The following is a 27492-nucleotide window of genomic DNA, read 5'->3' as shown; positions in this document are numbered from 1 at the left end:
AGTTTCAAACTGTAACCTTATAAGGTATTTTAATTTTTTCTTCTTTACTTGTCTTCTGAAGAAATTGAGTAAAATACAGAGAAGCAAAAAGAAAAAAACAAACATCACCCATTATCACACCACTTAGAGATAATCACTTGCAACATTTTCATACATAATCTTCAAGTCCTTTTCTTGGTGTATATTATATATACACTTAAAAAGCCTGGAACATATAAGCTTATCTCTATATATTGTACATCTTTAGATGTTATTAAATACTCTTTTATAACATTTTACAGGATTTCAGTATTGATTCTATTTAATAATAAATGTGCCAAACGATAAAAAATAAGTATGTGACAAACTAGGTACATTATTAAGTAATGTACATTAAAGTAATTAAACACAAGAGATAATTCTGTCACTTCAAACAACCAGAGGTTAAAATGGTTTTCAAAATTTGCAAACTTTTGAAGTTTGAAAACTAAAATAACATTATTCATTCAAATCATTAATCCTGGGTAATACAGGAAATGTTTATTTTCTCTAGTTGAATACTTCCTTGTTATAAGGGTTCACTTATAAATTGGTAGACTGGGAAAATGTGTTAAAAAATGTAAATGTGAAACTGCTCGTGTTAAAATATGGTGAATTTCATTTCTGTGACACTAAAAAAGACGATACATTTAATTCTACATCCGCTAGATGTCTTCTACTACAACTTCTTCCTGTCACATTCTCCTAAATTTGTTTTTTAATCATTAAACTTTCTAATCCTCAAAAGATGCAAATGTATACATTAAAAATAGGAACAATGTTTCTTTTTTCTTTTTTTAAGCATGGAAATTGATGGTATAGTTAATCTGCATGTTTAAGATTTTAATGAATAAATAATTTACAAAGCTGTGAGCAGAGTTAAGCGACAGAATACCACAGCAGTAAACCCCATACTTCCTTTAAATGCGGTTTAAAATTGCATTTTAAAATTCTTCTAAGATTTCAAAATTAAATATATTATAATTATGCATAAAAAAATAAATGAAATAAAATGCTAGGAATCATGTAGCTTAGCAATAAGCAGCCAGAGAGAACTCATCTATTCCCTTTCTCTACTCCTCCCAAGTCCTCAGCATTTCTCCCTCCCCCCTAAAAAATCCTCTTTGCTACAAAGATGATAGGAATCTACACTATTATAAAAGTTACTAATCAAAGGTGATTTGAAAAGGTGCTATGAATATAATAGTAAATGTTAGGAGGGATAAAAGGTGAGTAGAGGAAAGGAGAGAGTTTGTTTTTGTTTTAATTCAGGTTGTCAGGGGAACTTTACAAAGTGTTGAATGCAGTATCTGTACTTAATCATGTAAGACTAGCCCTGTGGATTAAATATTTGATAGGGAACATATTTTAGAAGCAATTTTAATAACTCCATCCTCATCTGTTTTAGTAACAAACCCACCAGTCAAAGCATAAAACCACCTAGGTTTGAACAGAATGTTGTATTTGAGGAGCAGTCCAAACGGCCGGTTCAACAGATGAATTAAAATTGTGTCTATTAGCATTCACACTAAAAATCCATGTTGGTTGGTACATGAAGTGTTATAATATTAAAGATTTTATTTTTCCCTTTTTTCTCCCCAAAACCCCCCGGTACACAGTTGTTTATTCTTAGTTGTGGGTCCTTCTAGTTGTGGCATGTGGGACGCCGCCTCAGCGTGGTTTGATGAGCAGTGCCATGTCCGCACCCAGGATTTGAACTGACGAAACCCTGGGCCGCCTGCAGCGGAACGCTGGAACTTGACCACTCGGCCACGGGGCCAGCCCCGAAGTGTTATAATATTTAAAAAAAAAAAAAAAATTAACCAAGTTTTAAAATATATTGACTTTCCAAAACTGTTATGGCTACTTTATTAAACTTTAGAAGGTAATCGTAAATTTTAGCTTACTGAAGTTCTTTTAAAAAAAGAAACAAAAACAATTTAAAATATTAAACACTTGAGCATTGAGAAATTAAAAATCTGTGGTGACTCCAAAATATGCAATCTTTTTTAATATGCCAAATGTCATAACTCATTCTTCAAGATCTTAGAAAAAAAGAATAGTTCCTTTCTGTAAAGGCTGCCACAGTTTTAAGCATTTTGGAGTCAAGTGGAAGGTGGATCTTTGGAGAAAAAAGTAACAACATCAGTATAAGACAGTATTCCATTAGCAATACTGGCAGAATTATTTCACAATTTAGCACACATTAAATCAGATGATTGCTGGAATGTATTAACAAAATACAAAAAAAGAATCTATGTTTCCGCCAAAAAAAAAAAAAAAAAACCAACCACCAAACAGTCATAATAACTGTTTTCTTAAACAGTTACCGACATAGCTCAGCTACATCAAGCACTGGGAGAAGTAAACAGAATTACCCGACATGCAGACTAGGTTTTTTGTGTTTTTTCTTTTTTTTTTTTTTAACAAACCACCAAGCAAAATTATCAACTAGTCATGTAGTATCACTGCTTTCAAATATCATGAAAAATGTAAATGTGAACTTTTAAAATTTTAATGATTGTTTTCTTTCCACAATTTTGAAAAAATGTGCCTGTGAAAGGGGTTCTGAGGAATTTTTATCTATGATGTCAGAGACCAGGCATACAGTTATTTAAAAATCACTACTTTTAAAAAGACTGATGTGAAAAATGGTCTAGGAATGAGTAAAGTGAAGAAAGCTAGGCCATCAGACATCTCTGAGATGGTTCAGATTTGAAGGTAACAGCTGAGGATATTTGGCCTCCAGAAGAATTTTACTATATTAAGAAACCACCATACAAAATGACAACCTAGGCATTCTGAAAATAAACGATTATCTGCCTATCACAGATGATGATTCTTTTGTTAAGAGATTTAAATGAAAATCAAGGGAGATTAAAAAGTAATTTACAAAGTAACAGTCTGTAAAGAATCTAACAATGAATGAATATTAACACCTAGAACAATTAGAAACCAACATGTTACTAAAAAATAAGGAGTATTTCCACTGAAATGAAGGAAAAAATTCAAAAACAATATAATTAAAAACTGGCTAACATTTCAGTATGAAGTAACAGCCCTAATTCCAGCCACAAGAGGGCAGACGTGAATTTAAAAATGTTTAAATTACATAAGAATTCAAAAATTATCTTTGGTGAAGATGTGAAATTAGTGGACTATCTGCAGACTCACACCAATGTTTTCATTCCAGGAATATCTACTATCTTCGTTTGCTATGTTTAAATAAGATAACATGTTGATTTGTCACCTGTAAAATTATTTAAAATTCAACATATTAACACTTTATTCTAATTCTACAAAGTATAAGAGAACACGTAGCTGTGAAAAATTAAGAGAAAAATGCTTTCAGGACTCTTAACTTCTAAACTAAAAGGAATATGCCAGAAAAAATAAAATATGGAAGAGAAAATATGAATGTAAAATTTTATTTATTTACAATAAAATTTTAGCAATGGAAGGGACCTAAGAAATCTATAGTTCAAACTCCTCATTTCATAGATGAGAAAGCTGAAGTCTGAGGGTCAAGTGACAAGACGACAAAATTTTTCGCTTAGGTTCTACAACTGCTTGGGTCAACTAGCTCCTAAAACTTTCGGCCCAGGAAAATTCATATTACTCATTTCAGCTTTTCAATGCTTTCATAATTACTTTGCTTTCCTATCATTCTTTATATTCACAAAATATATATTCCAATAATTTACATCATTTCACAATTTAAGATTCCTTGTACATTAGTTCTGTCATTTGACAATGCACAATTGAGACAAAGTTTCATAATTACTTCTCTGAAAAATTGTTCCACTTAAAAAGCGCCACCAACTTTTAAAAGAAAAGAAGTGTTACTTTAAGCTGGCATGTGGGGAAAGAAAAAAAACCTCTAGTCATACCCATGGAGTTTTATGTAGCTATTTACTCTATTCCATGAAAAACATACTTACCATGGCAGCCCCTGCATCACACGGTACATGTGTACGCGATACAGAGCACCTACTCAAAGAAACACACTCACCAACACATACTGTAAACTTTTGCAAGTATTACAAGGGGAAAAACTTGTTTGTTACTGTAAGCAGACTTCTTGCCAATTTTTTCAAAAAGGCATTTTGGACTGATTTGCTGCTTTTGGTTACATTTTCAATGAAGAGTAAAAATACTATAGGTTGGCTTAATTTGACCTGTGTTGACAATAGTCTTACTTTAGGAAACTATGTCCAAAGGACTCATGATTTTTCTTGTCCAAATGCCCCTTTAAGTAAAATTTGGTTGACTTCACAAGTTAGCATGTTAAGGTTCACATACCAGAATCCTCAAATAAGCTTTCAATATTATGAGTGCTATGACCTACATATCTACACACAATTGTTCAATTTATACTGAAAACCGCTGCCACAACATATGACCTCTCCGCCAAATAAATGATCTTTTCTTAAGTCATTAAAGTGAGACTACTGTCAAGATAAGCCAACACAATGATCAACCATAATGAAATTTAAGTTTAATTACTGAGTATTTATAATATATTCTTGGATTAAGAAACGTAATAAGTGCAAAAGACAGCTGAAGTGGGTTTGTCAGTATTTTCTTTTTTATAATGGTGGCTAAGAGAATGACGTAACAGTGGCTGCTTGCATTTTTCACATGTAACAAGTATTCAATGACCCCAAAGAGAGAAATCTTTTAAAAAGGTCTAATGCATGTTTTGCTTCCTAGACTCCTCCCTAAGCCCTTGTTCACAGGCAGCCTAAGTGTGCTCAAAGGTAAAAATCTGAAGGAAAAGAATCCTTTCAGTAAATAAGTATCTTTAAAATTAGAGGGAAAGAATCAACTTTTTTCTTTTCTAAACATTAAAATAATCCCCAAATAGTAAATCGTTGTGAGCAAGCAGATTTAGATTTACTAGATACTCCAAAGGCCTTCAGAAAAGATCCTGGGCTATCAACACCATTGGTGAAAAAAATCCAAGAATGACTTCAGTTTTAATAGGAGTTAAACAGTGCAGCCACTAAGAGACGGCAGCAGTGAAATAAATTTTTCAAACAATTACTCACTTAAAGCTGGCTATATATTCCTCTAAATGTATTTATACCACATAAGGATTAAAAATGAAACAAAAAGAGAAACCCTTGGAACTAGTTACTAGTTTACAAAAGTTACAGAAAATGCACACCTATTGAGAACATTTATCATTGAAACCAATTTCATGATAAGAATATTGCAGAACATACTTACTATTGGTCTTTTAAAAAATTCCACTGCAGACACTGTCTGCCTCTGAGGTGGCCACTTCCTTGCTTTTTGGTACTAAAATGTTACTAACCTAGACTTCTATTTTCCTTATTCAATCAAAACAAACTCATTTTACTTTTAATGTTTTCAAACCTAAGTTAGTTGCTTTTGAAAGAAGTGAGTTTACTAAAGAAACTGGAAACTAGATAAAGAAAACATACCTTTGGTTCTAAAAAGCACCCTTTGAAGTAGCGATACTGAACAGATACTCCTCTACTGAGTACAATGGTAGCTTTCCATAACATGCTGTGAGGAAAAAAAGTAAAGCAGCAGCATCAATATCAAACTGAAATGCACAAGGACTTCATAATTCATAAAACCCCTCAAGCAAGGTCTGTGACCAGTACCAGTTATTTATTCATACACAAAATTTTCCTCGAGGCCTAATCTGCACCGGGGAATGGGAACGCAGTGATGAACAAGGCAGAAAGAGCTCCATCTTCAAGACCGCTTTCTTGTGTGGGAAGACAAGCTAATAACCACACAACATACACAGCAGAGCTATCTGACCTTTCTGATGCGATGGGAAGTTTTGGAGGAGTCTTCTGGAGTGGAAGCCTCAATGAGGAAGAACTATCTGAGCTGAGACCTAAGTGATGGCAAGGAACCAGCCATGCAAAGAGCCAAGAGAAGTATTCCAAACAGAAGCAGCAAGCAGCGCAAAAGTGGAAGCCAGAGTCAGAATCTTCTCTGACTTCACACTTAGCAAGGGATGTAACATGGCTGCTAAAGGCTTTGGGGCCAAGGCTGGCAAGTTACACTCAAGTTCCCAACTGTTCCTTGTTCTAACTGTCCTGTCCAGCCTCTGGCTATTCCCCTAGCCAAGCAATCAGTATCTTATTTGTTTCAACTCAGTGTCTTCCACTGAACTACGCTATTCTAACATATTCTAATGCTATTCTAAAGCTTAGACTCAAAAGTCAAAGAATTCACTAAAATTCATGATTATAACTGATTTTTTAGCTGCAAATTATGGACCACTGGTATCCAAAATGTGGTCCCAGGACCATTATTACCAACTTGGAGCTCTTTAGCAATGCAAATTATCAGGCCACACCTAGACCTACTGAGTTAGAAACTCTAGGGGTGGGGCCCAGCAATCAGTAATTTAACAAGCTTCTAGGTGACTCTGATGATGAACACTTCAGTTTGAGAACCACTGTCATAGACCATTACCCAACATTAATTAAGCATGAATAGTTCAGTGATTCAGTGGCAGCTCCAAATGCTCTTCCATGATACTAGACAGCTAGCACTACTCCCCACCTGGCTCTGACAAAATAGGTTTTAGGGTGTTATTCTCACTCTGACTCAATCCTGGTTCCTAACAAAAGATCCAGAACTGGCTGTCACCCATGGTCCTAGCTTCAACAATCAGATTAACCTGGTATGCCCTGGCTCCCCCCTGAGAGACTCTGATGTCACAGGCCTGAGCTGGAGTCTGATACAACCTCACGGGGCATCCAGATGTACTGTACGTGGCTGGTGGGGAATCACAGCTGCAAAGCAAGGACAGCAGAGGCTTGGCACATGTGCCCCTACTGCTTTTCCTTGATAAGCCTCAGAATCCTCTTCAACACAGGGCTCCAGATAGACTCTACTAACTCTGAGGTGAAACTTATTTCCCATCTCTGCTACAAAAAAAATGGTAAATTTCCAACACTATTTCATCTAGAAAACAGTCTAGCAGAGTATGTGAAACTGGCCCCAGATGTGCACAGAATTAGTGGGAAGCTTTGAAAAACACGCTGGGGCCTCTCTCTCATGCACTATTTCTCAGTCTCCAGCAGGAGAGTCTACTAGGCATGTGTATTTTTTTAAAGCGCTCATAAGTGATTCTAACGTGCACCCCTGGTTAAGAACCACTAAACGAAGAGATGCAGAGAGCAAAGCAACGAGTCTTTCTTACTCCACTTCTCTAAGCAAACGCAGCAAAGTTAAAAATGAAGCACAAGTGTTCAGTGAGGTCAAGAATGAACAAAACCTGCTAAGATTTAAGAAAAAAGAGGAAGGAGGGGCAGTGAGATTTACTGCACTGCCTGATTTTGAATCACCTTCATATCTTCCCCCAAAATACCATAAAATCTACAGGGGGGGCAAATAAAAGCAGAAATGACCCACATATTCTGCATTAGGAAACAATACCACGATCTTCAAATTATCTATAAGTAGAAAAAAAGATCCAACAGAGCTCTTGTCATCACAAGCCCATAGGTATGGAGAGGCTTCAGAGACTCGGTGAAAAAGAGGCACAGAGGACCCAGATGCAGAGCACACTGAAATCCCAAAGAAACACAATTCTAAAACACGAGAATGTTGACCAAGGACAGATTTGTTTGCCTTTTGTCTCATCTACTTCCTTTGTCCTTGTGGAGCACTGTTTATCTGCCATATATGAATCAGGGATATTTCAGTGTACATCAGCAATGTAAAAGTGGCGGGCCCCTAAGGTCAAGTAGTTAAGTTTTATCTCATTCTGTTCACATCACTTTGACCAGGTTGGCTGAAATGGACTTCAGACAGGTGACAGGGCAGCTCAAGAGTTCAGAGCAGAGGTGTGTTTTAGGAACAAGTTCAGAAAGACATGAGGTTTCACTTCAGACAGGAGTGGCTGATCTGAAAATCAAGGAAAAGATAGCCATTTGAAGGGAATAAAAATCTCATTCCTCCATGATCCCACTATCATTTATCTATAGAACTTTACTTATAAAAAAAGATGAGAATTGGCTGAGAAAATGTGTCACACTAATGACAAATGTGCAAAAGGGAGTTCCATGAACGTTTCTTGTTGGTTTTCTTTTCCTTAGCCCACATCATGGCACAGTTTTGCTTGTCTTGTTGTCCTTGGCTTTGCCATCAGTACTCCTCAAACCATCTGCTGGGAAGGACCAGTTTTTGTTTGCTTGCTTGTTTTACCTGACCTGTCCTGTGACCAACACTTCTGGCCCATGTACCCAGTTCAATGAGATGTGTCCACCATGACATGCATGGATATCCCACCAATGTCAAATTGCTATAAATATTTCTAAATGCTTCCTCTCAGTTTTTGTATTTCTCACATCATGCATGGAGAAAAAAGTTTTTTGTCTAGCACTGGTCCACAGCCATATGTGTAGCCATTTTTAGTAGCACTGTGCTACAGGAAAACAGAATTTGAGTTTAATAATCACCTAATCTGGTGTTTCTCGCTAGGGGCACTGCATGTATTTGTATACTATTCAGGATCTGAAGCTCTCCTTACTCCTGCCCCTCCCCACATACATCTTTTTTTTGAGGAAGATTAGCCCTGAGCTAACTCCTGCCAATTCTCCTCTTCTCGCTGAGCAAGACTGGCCCTGAGCTAACATCCGTGCCCATTTTCCTCTACGTTATATGTGGGACGCCTACCAAAACATGGCGTGCCAGGCAGTGCCATGTCCGCAACTGAGATCCAAATTGGCGAACCCCAGGCCACCAAAGCAGAACGTGCGCACTTAACCGCTGCACCACCAGGCCGACCCCCCCACATACATCTTGACAACCCATAACACTTCCAAATATCCCCAAGTGGAGCAGTACCACCTTTGCTGACAGTCACTGATTCTATCCTACCCCTTTACCGAGTAGATGAGCTAACCGAGGCCTAGAGGTGTTAGATCTGCTCAAGATCACAGTTAACTGCAGAACTGAAATCGGCACCCAGATCCTCCTTTCCTCAGCACAATGCACCAACACATCCATGCTAAGTTTAGTGCTGTACTTAATGTCCGTAGTGAACTCACTTAACTACTTTAGCTAAGATATCTTAGGGTGTATTCCACTCTCTGCTACTTTTTTTTTTTCACTCTCTGCTACTTTTATTTATTTATGTTTTTTAAAGATTGGCACCTGAGCTAACAACTGTTGCCAATCTTTTATTTTTTTTTTCCCTTTTTCTCCCCAAATCCCCCAAGTACATAGTTGTATATTTTAGTTGTGGGTCCTTCTAGTTGTGGCATGTGGTACACCACCTCAACATGGCCTAATGAGAAGTGCCATGTCCACACCCAGGATCCAAACTGGCAAAACCCTGGGCCGCCGAAGCAGAGCACACGAACTTAACCACTAGGCCACGGGACAGGCCCCCTCTGCTACTTTTAATAAACACTATGTAGATCTCAAGAATATTATTTTATAGGCTAAAGCAAAAATAAAATCTTTTATTAAGAATATGTACTGAGAAGTCAAAAGATAATGCCTAAAAGTTTTTTTTTTTAAATGAGATATACCAATGTAAGCCTGTTATTTAGAAATACGTTGGTAAACACCAAAAGAACCAGCTAAGAGTTGAAAATGTGTGTGAGAGTTGGAAATTGAGGAAGACAGGAACTTGTTTCCCCACAACTAATTTTGTAAAACTATTTCACTCTTTACGCACATGTGTTAACTGTGATAAAAACTAAAACTAAAAGAAGAAAACTGTATCAAGTTATCTTAGAATCCCCCACACTTATAATCTGAGTGTCACAATGAGTCTGTAACCTGACATTCCCATGCTTACCTTTCACCTGTCTCATTCTCTGGAAGAAGAGCCACGGCATTTTGAGGACTCCAGTTCCCCAAAGCATCACAGCTTCCACATATTGCAAAAACTTCTCCTGAGAAAACAGAACAACCAGTTACAGCGGGACAAGTAGGAGCGTTTCAGATTTTAGTTCTAGGAAGCAAGAAAAGAGCAGTCAATTGCATTAGTTCAATTGGAAGCAGAGTCCCCTGTAGCAGAGATGGAGGAATCTCACTAGAGATGTGGGTTTGGACCCAGGTACCATACTTAGCCCCCGCGTTATTAACTTGACCCACTTTTACAGAGCTAAAGCTAGAGTAAGGAGGGATGTGGAGGGATGGACTTTTCTTCATTTGTTCAACTACTTATTGAACCAATAGCAAGCACCAAGAAGACAAAGTGATCAAACCACAGTCCCTGCCCTCAAGGCAGCTTCCAATTTAAAGGGGCAAAATGCTAAATGCGCATAAGTATTCTAGAGACATAGTAACTGATGTTTTCCAGGAACTCAAACAGGAGCTATTAATAAGCTAAAGATCAAGAAAATTATCATTGGGACAGAAGCAATATAACAACAAAAACAGTCCCCCAAACAAAGACTTACATAGTTAAAAACCTAGTATTCCCTAGTAAAATAATGACTATCATTTCATCTGAACACTTCTCATCAATAGACAAACCAACATATAAATGTCACCTACATTTGCTAAATTTTGTATATTTAGCAAGTCTACAACTTCTTGGATATAAGAATGCAGAAGTCTTTGACTTATATATCAACACATCCTGAATTACTATAATTAAAATTCATAAAGAAAAAGATAACAAACTGAGCCCAAATGAACAAAGTTCAAGACAAACCTCTCCACATTCCGAGAGTGGCTTGGCTTCCAAGCTTTAGGCACTACTTTAGCAAGACTAGAATTATAGTTGGCTTTGGCCACCTGCATGAGCATTTTGTAAGCATGGACTGTCTAAAACTTAATCAAAATCCAAGTGTGGTAGTCATTCAGGAGCTTTCAGGGTTCTAAATACATGCGTGTGAAGCATAGGGTGGTTATACAGACAAATTTCATGTCAAAATACTCACCAATCCTTTAAAGTAACCACATTTTTTTTGCAATAACTTGTTATCACTATGTTTTCTGATTTTAAAAAAAGGATAAACACTGTCACTATACAAGGCACAAATATTCATTCCCAAGGTGTTGCTATGCATATGTATAGCATATATTATGGCTCTCAGCTCAAAGTAGATTACCATAAAATCACTAATTTGAGGGGCTGGCCCCGTGGCCGAGTGGTTAAGTTCGCGCGCTCCGCTGCAGGCGGCCCAGTGTTTCGTTGGTTCGAATCCTGGGCGCGGACATGGCACTGCTCATCAGACCACGCTGAGGCAGCGTCCCACATGCCACAACTAGAAGAACCCACAATGAGAAATATACAACTATGTACTGGGGGGGCTTTGGGGAGAAAAAGGAAAAAATAAAATCTTAAAAAAAAAAAAAAAAAAAATCACTAATTTGGGCCCATTGTGGAGTCTCACTAAAACTTTTTCATGGAGTCAATTATTTCTTATCCACAAATAAAACAGCAGCTACTCTTTGCTCCAGAAAGAATATGTACCCCACAGGGAGGAGAGTGAAAGGGGTGACTGGGCACGTGTGTATGGTGACGCATGGTAATTAGTCTCTGGGTATTAAACATGATGTAGTATACATGGAAATCGAAATATAATGATGTACACCTTAAACTTATATAATGTTATAAACCAATGTTACCCTCACTAAAAAAAATAAATATTAATTTTTTTAAAAAAGAACAGGTACCCCGAATGGAAAAAGTGAAACTTGGACAATGGGTGGTTCACTTTTCTCCTCTAAGTTCTCCTGCCTTTTAACAATTCCCTCCTGCAATGTTACTTTGTCTTCCTGCTGACTGCCTTTGAATATGGCTTCTATGAGGGAAAAAAGGGAAACTTCCTACTAGAACAAACAGATCTTTCTTTAATTGGCTTTTATTTATAAAAGATTATAAAGACTTGAATGATAACTAAACGGATCTGCAAATAGCACCCCCACATATTCTTTTGACTTGTTCCATCTAACGTCACCCCACTCTGCACTCCCTACTCTCTCCATATTTAGCAGAGAACGCTTCCTCCTGCTTTGCTGAGGAAATCAAGGGGTGGAGGGAAGTCCCCCCTCACATCCCCTCCCTGTCTCTCTACCTCCTCTCCTTCCCACCTACAGATTCATCTACATTCATATCCACCATTATCTTCCCTCTGGTCCCTGAGAACGAGAGTTCCCCTTGTCAAGCTGACCGTTCTGTGGCTAATTGTGTGGTCAGCCCATTTGTCTGACATGGCCAGCTCCTTCTACTTTAAATTGCCTGTGTACAACTCCCAAAAAGGGTACAATATAGTTGTGCAGTCTCCCATCCACAGAAGAGGCTGCACACTGGACTGGAGGTGAGCACCTCACCCAAGGGAGCCAACCCACCAGCTGACTAGCAATCTTCAATCTGCAGAATCTTGCCCAGACGTGGAACTATTCCAGAGCATCTTGGCTAAGAATTTGAACTTGGATACACACACATTCTGTCAACTGCTGTGATGGCTGCTAGAACAAAGATGCTGCTGGATATAGAGTGAATCATTCGTTCATTCTTTGAACACATATTTACCCCTGCTCTGAGTCAAGCACTGTCCTGGGTGCAGAAATTCAGCATAAACAAGACAAAGTCCATGTTTTCACAGAGCTTACGATCTATCCACAAATAAAATTACTCAAATAATTCCATAAAGCCTGTAAGAGGTGCTCCAAAAAGTCTCAGAACCTTGAATTTCACAGGGACTCTAACCTAGTTGAATGTGGGAGGTGGAGCAACGGAGGGAGAAGGGCACAGAATCAGGCAGAGGAAACAATTTGAGTGAGTCCCAAAGGAGGGAAAGACTGCAGCAGATCTGAGGAAGTGGCCAGTACAGCCAGAGCATATTTAACAAGGAGGTACATAACCCAGGTGTGATCCTGTTTCATTTTGCTTTTGATGAGAAAGACTGGCCCTGAGTTAACATCTGTGCCAGTCTTCCTCTATTTTGTATGTGGAATGCCACCACAGCATCACTTGGTGAGCGGTGTGTAGGTCTGCACCCAGGATCTGAACTAGTGAATCCAGCCACTGAAGCAAAGTGTGTGAACTTAACCACTACGCCACCAGGCCAGCCCTCAGGTGTGATACTGTTTTGATATGCTATTTTACACTAAAATTATTTCACCCTGCTTTAGTAGACAGCAAAAAATACAATGAAGATAAAAAAAATATTTACAAGTGGGGACAAAGTTATTTTAGCCAAATATTTCACCAACTTTTTGCACTAGCAAAACTTCCCTTTTTCTTTTGTTTTTTTTTTTTGCTGAGGAAGATTTGCCCTAAACTAAGATCTGTTGCCAATCTTCCTCTTTTGTGCTTGAGGAAGATTTGCCCTGAGCTAACATCTGTGCCAGTCTTCCTCTATTTCATATGTCGGTTGCCACCACAGCATGGCTGCTGACAAGTGGTGTAGGTCTGTGTCTGGGAATCGAATCCAGGCCAGTGAAGCACACTGAACTTAACTACTAGGCCATGGGCCCAGTCCTCATTTTCACACTACTTAAAAATCATAGCCCAACTATCTTTGTCCTGTGCAAAACTAAATAAATTCACAGCTTTCTTGGAAGACACTATTAGGGAGGTATTTTTTTTCTTGAGTTTACTATGCTCTAAGCATATTTCTGATATTGGGAAAGCTCTAAAAAAAATTTTCATATAAAAATCAGGCCCACTCTAATAACTTCATATTTAAGTTACTCCAGATAAGAAAAATGCTCATTTAATTTAAAAAATTATTTTAAAAGTAAAACTTTACCATACATCTATGGACAGTTAATCTTTGACAAAGGAGCCAAGAACATACAATGGACAAAGGAAAGTCTCTTCAATATACAGCGTTGGGAAAATTGGACAGGTACATGCAAAAGAACGAAAGTAGACCATTATCTTTCACCATACACAAAAATTAACTCTAAATGGATTAAAGATGTGAATCTAAGAACTGAAACTATAAAAAATCTAGAAGAAAATATAGGCAGTACACTCTTTGACATTGGTCTTAGCCATATCTTTTCAAATACCACATCTTCTAGGATAACAGAAACTAAAGAAAAAGTTAACAAATGGAACAACATCAGACTAAAAAGCTTCTGCAAAGCAAAGGAAACCATGAACAAAATGGAAAGACAACCCACTAACTGGGAGGAAATATTTGCAAACCATTTATCAGACAAGGGGTTGATCTCCAAAGTATATAAAGAATTCACACAACTCAATAACAACAAAAAACAACCCAATCAAAAAATGGGCAGAAGATATGAACAGACACTTTTCCAAGGAAGATATACTGACGGCCAACAGACACATGAAAAGATGCTCAACATCACTAATCATTAGGGAAATGCAAATCAAAACTACAATGAGATATCTCCTCATACCAGTCAGAATGGCTATAATTACCAAGACAAAAAACAGTAAATGTTGGAGAGGATGTGGAGAAAAGGGAACACTCATACACCACTGGTGGGAATGCAAACTGGTGCAGCCACTATGGAAAACAGTATGAAGATTCCTCAAAAAACTAAAAACAGAAATACCATATGACCCAGCTATCCCACTACTGGGTATCTACCCAAACAACTTGAAATCAACAATCCAAAGTAACATGTGCACCCCTATGTTCATTGCAGCACTATTCACAATAGCCAAGACATGGAAACAATCCAAATGCCCATCATCCAATGATTGGATAAAGAAAATGTGGTGTGTGTATATATATGTATACACAAACACACACACACACAATGGAATACTACTCAGCCCATAAAAAAAAGACAAAATCATCCCATTTGCAACAATATGGATGGACCTGGAGGGTATTATGCTAAGCAAATAAACCAGATGGAGAAAGACAAACACCATATAATTTCACCCACATGTGGAATATAAACAAACACGTGGACAAAGAAAACAGTTCAGTCGTTACCGGGAGAGGGAGATGGGGGGAGGGCACAGGGAGTAAAGGGGAGCACTTGTGTGGTGACAGACAAAAAATACATACAACTGAAATTTCACAACTATGTAAATTATTATGAACTCAATAAAAAAATAAATTAAATAAATAAAATAAAAGTAAAACTTTACAATACCTGGTAAAAGTGTTCCTCTTATTTCAAAGGTAACCTGAGAAGGTGTCATTCTGATAGATTTATTTTACAATGTTGTGCTAGAAGAAAAAGAAAAGACGTCATTTACAGTACATGAACATATCAACTCCAGACAGCTACCACCAAGAAACAAGTTAAAAAGCAAAAAAGCCAAAAATGAATCTCAACTGTAGCAAAGATTTCAGAAACATTACATATAAAAAACCCAAAAACTACTATAGATAGAAAAAAGCTTGGCTCAAGAGAGGACTTCTACTTTAAAAAGAAGGTTTCAGGCCAGCCCAGTGGTGTAGTGGTTGGTTTCACACTTTCCGCTTCAGCAGCCAGGGGTCTGTGGGTTGATATCCCAGGTGCAGACCCATGCACCATTCATCAAGCCATGCTGTGGCAGCATCCCACATACAAAAACTAGAGGAATATTGGCTCAGATCCAATCTTCCTCACACACACACAAAAGGTTTCAACTTTCATAACAAGAAAACACTCAAAGAACTTAAGCACCATCCACTGAAACAAACTAGCTGTGTTCTGCAACAGTTTGAGAATGTGCTTCTAAAGTAATGTAATGACTCAAAAACCATTCGCCCATAAATCACTCTTCCCAGATTTACTCTTAATTGACCACAGGACCATCACTACTCAGTTCTGTAGACTCGAATTTAGAGTCTCAACTCTGCAATCTATTACCAAATCCTGTGATTCTAATTGATCTTATATACATGCCTTTCTTTCTAAAGTTTGAACTTCACTCAAAACCCTAAGTCTTCTCCCTCTACTTTGGCTTCAAAATCTCTCCCTAATAACACATTTTATCAATTAGAATATTCTTCCTCATGTCCTCAGCTTAGAATCATTTTGGTTACTTGTAGAAATCTAAACCCCTAAGCCTGTGATGTCCTTGACCACTTATCCACATTTTCTCTCTAGTTGACTTTTCATTTCTTTCCTGTTTTTACCAGCCAAACCAGCCTGTTTACCATCCCCTAATTTAAGTACCTAAGGGAAGATAGGAAATAAATTATTTTTAAAAATATACATTAAGGGGGCCGGCCCCATAGCCGAGTGGTTAAGTTCGCACGCCCCGCTTTGGCGGCCCCAGGTTTCGCCGGTGGGGAGCCTGGGCGCGGACATGGCACCGCTCGTCAGACCACGTTGAGGCAGTGTCCCACATGCCACAACTAGAAGGACCCACAACTAAAATATACAACTATGTACTGGGGGGATTTGGGGAGAAAAAGCAGAAAAAAAAGGAAAAAAGAAGAAAAAAAAGAAGATTGGCAACAGTTGTTAGTTCAGGTGCCAATCTTTAAAAAAAATATATATATGTGTGTCAATTCTCAAGGTCATATAATTTAAATATAGAAAGAACACATACTCCACAAGAGGTTACATCATATTCTACATAACTTCTCCAATACCCCCAAAAAACTTTTGCATGCCAATCCACCAATGTTTTCAAAAGAATTCCAATCATGTCTTTACTCTGTATCATTTCCATTAATTTACCAACTTAAATTTTATTTGCATTCATACATTCATTTAAAAAAAATCCTAAAGTACTTTTCATAACTATTCATTCCTTTATTTCCTTCTGCTCCCTTCCCCTCCCATGAACATATGCACAACTCTACAAACGTCATTTAATGAAGACTAATACCCAGTTAACCACACTTCTGAGTCAAGGCAGATAGATCTATAGGAGGAGTTCTCACTGGAGGCAATTTTGCCCTCCAAGGGATAGTCGGCAATGTCAGGAGACATTTCTGTTGTCACAATTGGGGGCGAGGCTCCTGACATCTATGGAGTAGGGGCCAAAAGCGTTGCTAAACACCACACAACGCACAGAACAGCTCTCCACAAATAACTGTGCAGCTCCAAATATGAATCGGGCTGAGGCTGAGAAACCTGATCTGGAATATCTACCCACAGGGGGCTGCTATGAGGATCCAGAGTCCAGGCTCACTGTTAGCTCTAAACTACGTATCATCCCACTTACATCGATTATAAAATATAAACGTTGAATATATATATTAAGCAAGACCACCAGTCAATGTGGTTTCATGTCACTTGGATAAAGAATTCCCTATTTGGCAACTCTATCATTTCAGTTAGAAAACCCAAGACTGTACTGGAGAAAACCTGTCCTTGATCAAAATCACTTCTAAGACACCTTAATCTACTTTCTGTGTCTAAGAGTAAACATGATCTATTTAAAGTATATACATCCAGTTCTAGCACTGACAAATAAAGGTCTAAATCTAAAAATAGCTTTGGATTGTTACCCTCCCATTAACCTATCATTATCCAAACATCTTAATAGTTGTCTTTTAACAAGACATCTGATATGAATCTGAGTATAACCCTAAGAGTACAAATATTTCGTCTAATAAGTAAAACAGTTCACTGAAGCACGGCAATCTTACATTTATCTATATTATATCAAGAGAAACCTTAAGGCTAGCAAAAAAGCTTGGCTTTTAGTTATTGAGTTAATTCTGAGACACAGCAAAAAGCCCCATCATCCAGCAAAACTGGTGAATAACCAGCTTCAGTTAATCTCAACCTATAGCTCGTACTTTCACCCAGTGTTTACTGCCACAGTTCTCAACTAAGGACAATCTCATCTACATAATTAATACTTGGTACTCAACTATTTGTCCATTTTAAAAAACTAACCAATTTTAGGGAAATCTGATGTAATTATTCCTATGTATTAACATCAACAGCTGGTATAAAATTAACTCAACTTCTACTGCATTAAATGGGAAACATAAATTTAATAAAAGGGAAATCAATTGATTAATAAAATCGAGGCGTTCATTCTTAAGGTTGCTTGAAAGAGCGGTACAGTAACTTGCCTGTAAACAGCTGCAGTAAATGTACTATACAAAGCTATATACGCAAGCACAAAAATATCCCCTAAAACCTCCTCAGATGTCAACAAAGCATCACCTTCCCCAGATTGCCAAAAGTCACAGAATCTAGTTTAATTTCCACCCCTCTCCCCCAATTTAATACCATACCAATAAAAGCCTGCAGAGCTGCTCCTACAGCAGTCTACTTGATGGTGGAGAGAGGTCAAAATTCTGGTGCAAGATTGAAGCGCACAATTTTGGCACCCAGTTGCCACCAAACAGTAGTGACAAAACACTGTTCTGTTCTGCTGTAGAAGGCAAAATTTACATACCCAATACCACTTCCTCTTCTTCTAAAGAAGCAAAAAAAAAATCCCAACTTGGGCAGGGGAGGTCTTCCAGACACACACAGAGCAAGAGTAAGATGAAAAATGCTAGTCATTTTTATGTATGTAAACTGACTGTATATGCAATTTCACCAACTCACCTATTACGTCATGTACAGGCTACGCTTCCTGAGACAGGTTTTTGGTTGTTTTATTTTTAAACATAAGCTCCATTTTTTGCTTTTTGAAGATAAATATTAAACAGCATGCTCATCTGAGATTTTTGAGTAGCATTTGACACTATTTTAACACTTTTTTAGACTCAAGCAATTAGCCAAAACATGACATTGTAATTTACATTTAAAAAATATTTCAGAGTTTACACTACCCGGTAAAACAAATTCTACTCTGTTCTTTTTGTGAAATAAATTATTCCAACACATGGCCTTACTGGTTTACCAAGCTGGGGAACAAAAGCGAGATTTAAGCAAACCAAGGTACAGGAACATTTAGTTTAGAGCTAAATTGAAGTCATGGATATTTTTAGCCAAAATGTTTTTTTTCTGGCCAAAAAGAACATCTCTCACTGTTTTCCTTCAAATTTTTTCAAAGAAAACGGCTGTTTCCAACTCTCCTTGCTCTTTCCTAGCCTCCAACAGCTTTGATGCTCATAACCAGCTGTAAGAAAGGAATATATGAAATGCCTAAATTTTCCTGAGTTAATTTCTGTTCAGCCTGCTGGAGGATCATTATGACCCCACTATGCTGACCCTAGTATATGTTAAGCCAATATTTTAATCAAACGTATACAGACATGATTGGGTTTTTATTAAGCAAGCATTTCTGGAGATTTCATTAAGCCAAGTTAATTCCTTGATCAATTTTTTAAACAATAAAGTAAAATTTTTCCAAATGTTTTCCATTTCATCTTATCTTGATATTATTTTCTTCTATTTTTCCTGGTTACGTTATACACAAAGATTTGATTCATCAACCTACTTTTTGTACATATCAAATTTTACTCTGCCACCGTGAGATTTCTTTGGTGGTCATTACTTCTCTAAGCCCAACTTTCCCAAGTCTTACTGTGTCTACAATATTGGTTCTCCCTAGTTCTCAGGTCAAGAATGCAGTGGGCCCTCCATGCAGTTTTACCTGTTTGCTTTATCTTGTTACTTGTATCCAGAATGTTAGGAGTTAGAGAAAGGACTGATAGCTTGTATTTACTTCTTAGCTAAGTCACGACTGTCAGAAATGTAGCAAGACGGAGAAACATGAAGGGGTAGAGTAGTGAGTAGGGCTTGGGCAGAAAAAAAGGGAGGGCGGAGGGTGACGGCAGAAGATGAAGATCAGGTCCAAACATCCTCCTGGGTTCGACCAGTTCCTCTGCGTTGGTGCTACCTCCGATTCGACAGCTGCCTCAAGGTGAAAGAGAATGTCTCCAATTTCATGCCTGATTTTCTTTATAACCGGCAGAGGTTATAAAGAGGGGGCTGATGAAGCACCCGTTTAAGGCTTTCTCCCAGAAGTCATCGAAGCAAACTGAAGAGCTTTGAAAAAAGTAGAGCTTTGGAGAGGAGGAGGCAGCTGTTTCAAAATTTTATCGAGGGCACTGATGTCTATTCCTGGAACCTTTTCCTAGGAGAGTAAGGCACTTGGGTTTCTTGGAATAACTGCATTATACAAGCATGCCCCAGACTACGTGGTTAGTAATTTCAGAAAATAAGCAGTTGTCAAAACACTATGAATTACTTATAGAGATGGAGAGCGGCGGCGGGCTCGGGGTACACAGACTTCAGCTGCCCGTGTGTATCTTTCGCGCTGCAACTCCGCGTCCTCGTGGTGGTCCCGCGCTCCGTGCACGCGGGCGTATCGATAATACTTTACACATTTTTCAGAGGGGAGCCGCGACAGCAGACAATAAGAGCCGAATCAATAGGTGCTCCCCACGGACTTACCGCAGCGAACGTCCAGGCCGCTGTCTCCCCGCCCGGCACTGCCCGCCCGGGCTGGGGGACCCTGCCCGGCCCTCCGCCCTGCCGCCGGGCCCGCCCGCCCCGTCCCCCGGCCGCGCCGCCCTGACAGCTCGGACCCACGTGAGCGGCCGCCGAGGCCCCCGCACCCGGCGCCAGGCCCGCCTGCCTCACCTGCCGGGGCCGCGGGTCCGCGCCGCCGCCGCGCCCGAGAGCGAGGGCCGCGGGCCGAGGTGCCAGGAGCCAGCCGTCGCGCCTCGCCAGCGCTCCCCACGGCGGCCCGCGGCGGCGCCGAGCAGCAGGAAGCGGCTCCGCTCAAACCGGTTTCAGCTGCTCCAGACCAAACCGCCAGGCCAGCCCGCGGGGCGGGGCCGGAGGGCGGCGGGGCGGGGCCTGACGTCACGCCCGGCGCCGTCCCGGCCAATCGGCGGCCGCGCGCAGGGGGCGGCCCAGCGCGTCCTGGAGAGGGACCGCGTCGGAGACAGGAGCGGCCGCGCATCTCCTGGGGTCTCGCGGTCCGGTCCGCGTTGCCCGCTGTCCCGCAGCCGCAGCGGGCGGCGGCGCCCGGGACACCTGGCATGGGGTCACAGACGCGTCCCTGAGTCCGTAATGACACCTTAGGACAACCAAGTGTGCAGGCTGGAACTGCAATTCTGAATCACGTTTTTTCCCATTCGAAAGTGAGGGAAATTAGCAGGCCTAATGTTTGCTGGAAACTTTCTTTCGTTTAGAAAACAAGGAGCACGCTTGGACAAGGTCTTTAAAGTTGGAAACGAGGATTAAGTGATCTAAGATGGTTGAGAGGTTATAACTTTGCTACGCAAAGGTATACCGGCCAGCAGCATCACCTGGGAGCTGTCAGAGTGGCACTTTGATAGATAGAGAGATTAGATTGGTGGTTACCAGAAGGGGAGCGGGAGAGGGAGGAAGGCGAGAGGGGTAACAGGGCACATGTGTAGGATGATGGATCATAAGTAGTCTTTGGGTGGTGAATATGATGTCTACACAGAAAGCGAAATACAATGCTGTAGGCCTGAAATTTATGTAATGTTATAAACCAATGTTACCTCAAAATTTTTAAAAAGCTACCTTCCTGGGGTAGAGGAAAAATTTTCAAATTGTAGATTTTTTAATTTTCTGTCTCAGCAATAAGAAAAAAATAATTTGTCAAGGTTACAAATAGGTTTAGATTTTCTTTTCATAGAAATGCATATTTTACTTCAAGTTCTCCCTTCATTTGAAAATCGTTCATTAAAATCTCTGTGGCTCGAGTTCCAAAAAGAAAAACACAAAAAATTGCACTTTGAGGACGATCCCAGACCTGCTTAGTCAAATCTGCATTTAACAAGATGCTCAAGTTATTTGTATGCAAATTAAAGTTTGAAGGAACTTTTCTGAAAGCCAGAAAACCCCTCTTTGCAAAAGTTGTAATCTTATTTTCTGAAAAATCCGCCCTCCCAGAAAAAAAGGTGCAGTTTTTTCTCTACTTTTATGGTCTTAGAAAAATTAATCAGCATTTGCCATTTACCTAACTTAAACTGTTACCTTTCCAGCATCAAGGCCAGAGGTTAACCTCTAATATAAAATGATCAGATTTCACTTAGATCAAGTGAGACATTGAAGATTTAAAAAGAACCACCTTTTTAGTAAATGTTGAAGGACTCTCGCAATAAGAGATAGCTGGAGTTGCAAGTTGGTTGGAATGGCCCTAAGGCATTTAAATTAGATAAGCTCTAGCTTTAGAAAGAGCTTCTAATTTATAAATTGGATTTTTCACGACTGCATTTGATATTTGAGCTTAGATTAGACCCCAGGGTATTTCTGACAATGTCATCTATTCAGTTAATAAATAATTATTAAGTGCCTGCTATGTGCTGGGCAGAGGATGCAGTGGTTTCTGATGGCACTCGTTTTAATCCCAAATTTCTTAAAGAATTAAAATTTCCTCCTAATTGTTGACCATTGTTTGCTAAAGTCTGCTATTGCACATTTCCTAACAGCTTGGTGTTTATTTTGCTTGTCTGCTGTTAGTCATACTTCAGTGATGGATTTCTTTTGTACCCATTTGCTTCCTTTAAATGTTTATAATAGATCTTTATTTTCCTGTAATCACCACTTAGTCAAGCTATTACTTGCTTAATGTTCATAGTTCAAGTTGATGGACCCAATCCATGATCCTCCCCTAAATCCTGTTGAAATGGCAGAAGAATTATGTATATTCGAAAGATACCATCAGTGGGCTAGAAATTGAGGAATTTCTAGAAGATACGAAACAAGCCAGCAGCATTAGATAATTGGAAAAATAACAAGAAGAGAGAAACCTGGACCCACACAGGGGAAGAAATGACTCCTGGAGATGCCATTTTACACAACCTTGCTTAGAAACTCTTTAATAATGCAACATTTTTAGATGACAACTTACACACCCCATTCTTTGGGATATGAAGTAGAATATAGACAATACATCCCTTCCTCCTGCCACATCTATGGAATGTTATAAGTTTTCAAAAACATGGTTAATAAGATTGCTTTAGGTCTTACCTCATTATTTCCGAAAGGTTCCATATGTATTGAATTTTACAAAATATTTAACTTGATTTGATTAGGTAATGAAATATGTTATCTCATTTGTCTGAAATCAGTGCTGCATGATCTCACTTTATACCTTAAGTTTTTTAATGGTGATGTCAACCCGAATAATCCATAATCACTTTATAAATCAAAATTGGGGTGAGTTTATTATGAGCCAGATCTGAGGACTATAGCCTGGGGCCTTCTTTCTCCAAGGAAGGAAGGGCACAAAAGAAGTGGAGTGTACAGAGTGGCTGTATACCATCTTGGAACAAAGAGCAAACATATGATAGGAATGTGCCTTTTACAATAGTCACAGCAGATTTTGCTAGCACAGCAGATTAGTGCTCACAAGGTGAGCACAGCAGGCTGGTAATTAATTCTTAGTTTCTAGGAAGAGATGCTTATCCTTAAGGAAATGCTCCTATGGTGGAAGATACATCCCTATCTTTAAGAACATCATTCTTGTCTTCGGGACATTGTAAATGTTTAAAGCAGATATACAATGCATGCTCAGCAGGCCACATCAGGCCCTTTTGGAAAAACAGAGTCAGGACAAATTAGTTTTAAACCACGTGGCTTTCTCATATACTCCAATATATCCTATTGCTTTTCGTTTATTTATCGGTGATAATGACATTGATGTAAAAAGCTTTAGACTTAGGAACCAGACCTAGACTTGAAATATGCTCCTCACTGTCTGTGACATTTTGAGTACAAATCTTTGGTAAAATTCTTACTGCTCTTGTCGAATGTGGAGACTTTATTTCTGGAGAAAACTCTATTGAGCCCATTTAATTTCTTATTTTTTCTAGAAGGTACAGTTAAGCTGTTGCTAATTTGTCCCATTTTCATTTTACTGAAATTATTTTTATTGGATTCAAGTTTTTCATGTACATTTTACCATAAAAAATTGCTTTATGTTGATACCAATTTTTTTGTAACTCATCATAGCTTCGACCATTAAGAGTTTCCTTTTCTGGCCATTATTTTACCTAGTCTAATTTTGCAGGTCTATATTTTGTCACAGAGTATTGATTCTTCCAACAGTATTTAGATAATAGCACATTTTATCTTGGCAGTTTTAAGTTTTATCAGCTTTGCTTTGTGTTGACTCTTCTCCCAGAAATATTCATCATGACATGGATAAAAGACTGATCTTTTGCATTAATATCTTGGTCAATCCATGGAAATATTGAGAGTATTCTCCTAAGATAGTCCACAATTTTTCTACTGTCAGAATACTTTTATCAGACTCAAAACGCTATCAGTTGTCTGTGTTTCATCCACCTCACTGGTGGCCCTGCTCCTCACAGGTGGTACCCATGCCTTCATTCCCTCTGCATGAGTCCATGAAGAATTTCTCAAATTATAGTAATAACTACTTATTCTCCTATAGGTGACAAAATTGTTCCAGTTTAGTTTTTGCTATTGATTTTTCTTTCATATAAAGATCAATTCTATATGGAGAAAACCAAGGAAATTGCTGACTTCCAAAGCTATTTAGCTGCCTCAAATATGAACCTTTAAACCAGCTTCAAATTGGCTGCAGGTGTACAGTTGGCCTTCCATAACCATGGTTCTGTGGTCAGTCGTGGATCGTTTACCATCCACAGTTGGTTGAATCTGCGGATGATGTGGAACCTGAGAATAGGGAGGGCCGACTGAGGGGCTTGAGCTTCCACGAATTTGGGTATCCTCGTGGTGACCTGGAACTAAGCCACCACAAATACTGAGGAAGGATTGTCTTGCTTTCCAAGCTCTCAAATGCATCATAGGATCAGAATGTCTGGAGCAGGAAAGATTCGACTGGTAAGATCAGAATGTCTTCCTTGACCTGTTTTTCATCGCGAAGTAGGAATTTAAACATCACAAAGGTTATTTCAGATGAAGTTTGAGAAGGCACCCAGCACCTAACACAGTACCTGCTGCTCCCTGATGCTTACCTCCCTCCCTCAGAGAAGGATGCAGACCTTCTCGGAACCTCAGTTCTATGCAGGAACTATCCATTTCATCAAATCTAAGTTGATTGTAAAATAATGCTAAAAATAAAAAAATGCTGCCCTTTAAACTGTGTCATAATCCTTTCTTATAACTTAGAATGTTTCATTTTGGGGCCAGTCACTGGCACAATGATTAAGTTCGCATGGTCTGCTTCGGCGGTCTGGGTTTGCCAGTTCAGATCCCTGGTGCGGACCTATGCACTGCTTGTCAGGCCACGCTGTGGCAGGCGTCCCACATATAAAGTAGAGGAAAATGGGCGCAGATGTTAGCTCAGGGCCAGTCTTCCTCATCAAAAAAAGAGGAGGATTGGCAGCAGATGTTAGCTCAGGGCTAATCTTCCTAAAAAATAAAATAAAATAAAAAATAATGTCTTGGGGCCAGCCCAGTGGTGCAGTGGTTAAGTTTGCACATTCCACTTTGGTGGCCCGGGGATCGCCAGTTCGGATCCCAGGTGCAGACATGGCACCACTTGGCAAACCATGCTGTAGTAGGCATCCCACATATAAAGTGGAGGAGGATAGGCATGGATGTTACCTCAGGGCCAGTCTTCCTCAGCAAGAAAAGAGGAGGATTGCGGCAGATGTTAGCTCAGGGTTAATCTTCCTCAAAAATAAAATAAAATAAAATAATGTCTCATTTTACTTATTGAAAGTGTTCTTTTACACCTATTTAGACATAAATTTTATTATTTATCATTCTTGTGCATACATGGAAAGGAAAATATAAGTGAGATAAATTGTTTAGGTATTCCTTAAACTTCTTCACATTTGTAGTTCAACTGTAAAAACATTGCAGTGTCCTTGTTTTTCTAAACAATATTATTCAATAACATTACTGATGCAGCATTTTTTTTAAGTGCTCAGATATTATCCCCGAGATTTTCTCCAAGCCACTGATACCCATTGGGCAAGTTTTGATGCCATTGCTATTTTTGATCCTAAGAGAAGGTATCGACAAATGTCTACAGACGACAGCCAGGACTCCTAATCCATACTCGAATGGTCCTCAAACGGTTTGTTCACTGAAACACCCAGGAGTTGCAGCCATTGGTCGTGCCACCAGGAAAAAGAGCCACATTCAAGTGTGCCCAGGGGATGACAGGTATGTCAGGACTTCTGCCTGGCTATCAATGATTTCAGAGGGGTTAATTTTAAAAGGAGGACCTTGGAATGGATGAAATAAGGTAATACCCACTCTAACTTACAGAATTGTGGCAATTAAACTAATTGCATAGATAGATAGATAAATAGGTAGATGATAGATAATGTACAGTTATTTACCCATTAGATTTCCTTCCCCATATTTTAAATCTATATAATCAAAAAGGGAGAGCTTCAAAAAATTTTTTTTATTTGATGGAAGAATAATCTAGAAAGACTGGTCAATTACTATGTATAGTCTCCTTCTCCACAAAAAGGAAGAGTAGAATAACCCTTTTTCATAACTGATTGGGCAAATCTTCCATTTGATTTTGACTAAGGTAACTTTTCATCGTAAATCAGGCATTTGTGGACATCTAACCCCGTACAGGTGTTAGTTCAAATTTTCATGTTTAGAGTGGTGAGATGCTGTTTGTAAATGACTGGTATGCTGGTGAAACTGATATCATGACGCAGTCTCTAAAGAAAAATTACCGCAGTCATATTTTTCTGTGAACTCTCATAGGTATATTAATAAAAATACATGATAAAAGAAAAGGAAAAGAAAAATTACCACGTGTAACATAATTTAACATAATTGCAACTCTGAAAGGCATCTGTCCTATGGACTCTTTAAGAGTCAAGACCTTATAAAACTAGGAAGCACAAGTTGTATCAGAAAATGCTGAACTGAGCTATTTTGTTTTCAACCTGTTCCACTTACCATTATTTTTGGCTTTCCCAATGCTTCTCAGTCTTGTGCGTTCTGCATTAAAATAGATTCCCCGAGGGAACTCCCTTTACTGCTCAAATGGTTCAGCAATTGACTGGCTATCATTTCACTGAGAGTACTGATGACTATCCGCAGAATGAGCTGCTGTTTTCAGGGCATATCCTTATTCTGAACAAAAGGACTTTAACAGCACTGTTACCGCATACTAGGCTCACAACCCAGCTGCTCACTCCAGGCTGGCAGCGGGCCACAGAGAGCTGGGAAGTCAGCAAGGCAGAGGCTCTTGGCATTGGTGGCGCATTTCTTACGTGAATGACTCAGACGGGGAGATTAGAGGAAATGATTCTGCTGTCTGTTCTACTCTCAGCTTGCTGGCTTACACCATACCTTTGTTATTTTACCTATAAAACGAAAAGGAGAGTGAGGACTGACACTTCATTGCTTTTATCTGTTTGATCTCTATTTTGCTCTCCTATAAGCAGGTCCTCAAGGGCAACAGCTGTGTATTATTGATCTTTGCATACCAGCATAGTGCCTGGCACATAGCGGGTATAAACATTCTTATAGAAATCATTGGGAAAAAAAAAAAGGAATCACCCAAATTTCAGGAAAAAGTATTAAGTAAGTTTGTCAATTCTAGATGTTGATATTTAATAATAACAATGCTGTCTACCCATTGGAGAAGCAGGGAGTCAACTACTGTGGGTCCCGTTACATGGCCTCCCCTTGCGCCCATGTCACATTGTCCTGCTCTCATTATCAACAGTGACATTTAGTCAGATAACGGATCTGACCCACAGC

At 39.0% G+C, this 27492-nt stretch overlaps 1 protein-coding gene across 9 annotated transcripts in view; it reads right to left on the bottom strand.

Annotated features, from left to right (window-relative positions):
* The window catches only part of GPCPD1 (glycerophosphocholine phosphodiesterase 1), a 51637-nt gene extending 31060 nt beyond the window's left edge, over positions 1–20577 (bottom strand). For 5 of the 9 annotated variants that reach the window (XR_006891231.1, XR_006891232.1, XM_046679790.1 and 2 more), the window contains exons 1-4: positions 20419–20577; positions 15073–15149; positions 9827–9923; positions 5469–5553 (exon numbers count right to left, since the gene is read on the bottom strand). Coding sequence is in view for 7 of the 9 variants with exons in the window: in XM_046679790.1 (XP_046535746.1) it covers positions 5469–5553; positions 9827–9923; positions 15073–15121 (231 nt within the window). In the remaining 2 variants the exon portion in view is untranslated. Of the gene's footprint in view, positions 1–5468; positions 5554–7647; positions 7786–9826; positions 9924–15072; positions 15150–18113; positions 18186–19426; positions 19910–20229; positions 20252–20418 lie in introns of those variants that run through there. The other 4 variants (XM_046679791.1, XM_046679793.1, XM_046679792.1 and 1 more) reach the window with 4 other exon arrangements.
* Between the last annotated feature and the right edge of the window lie 6915 nt (positions 20578–27492).

Source organism: Equus quagga, chromosome 12, assembly GCF_021613505.1.
Source record: "Equus quagga isolate Etosha38 chromosome 12, UCLA_HA_Equagga_1.0, whole genome shotgun sequence".
Lineage (NCBI taxonomy): Eukaryota > Metazoa > Chordata > Mammalia > Perissodactyla > Equidae > Equus > Equus quagga.
The sequence above is the reverse complement of the archived record's forward strand: the minus strand, read 5'-3'. Positions and strand labels throughout refer to the sequence as shown.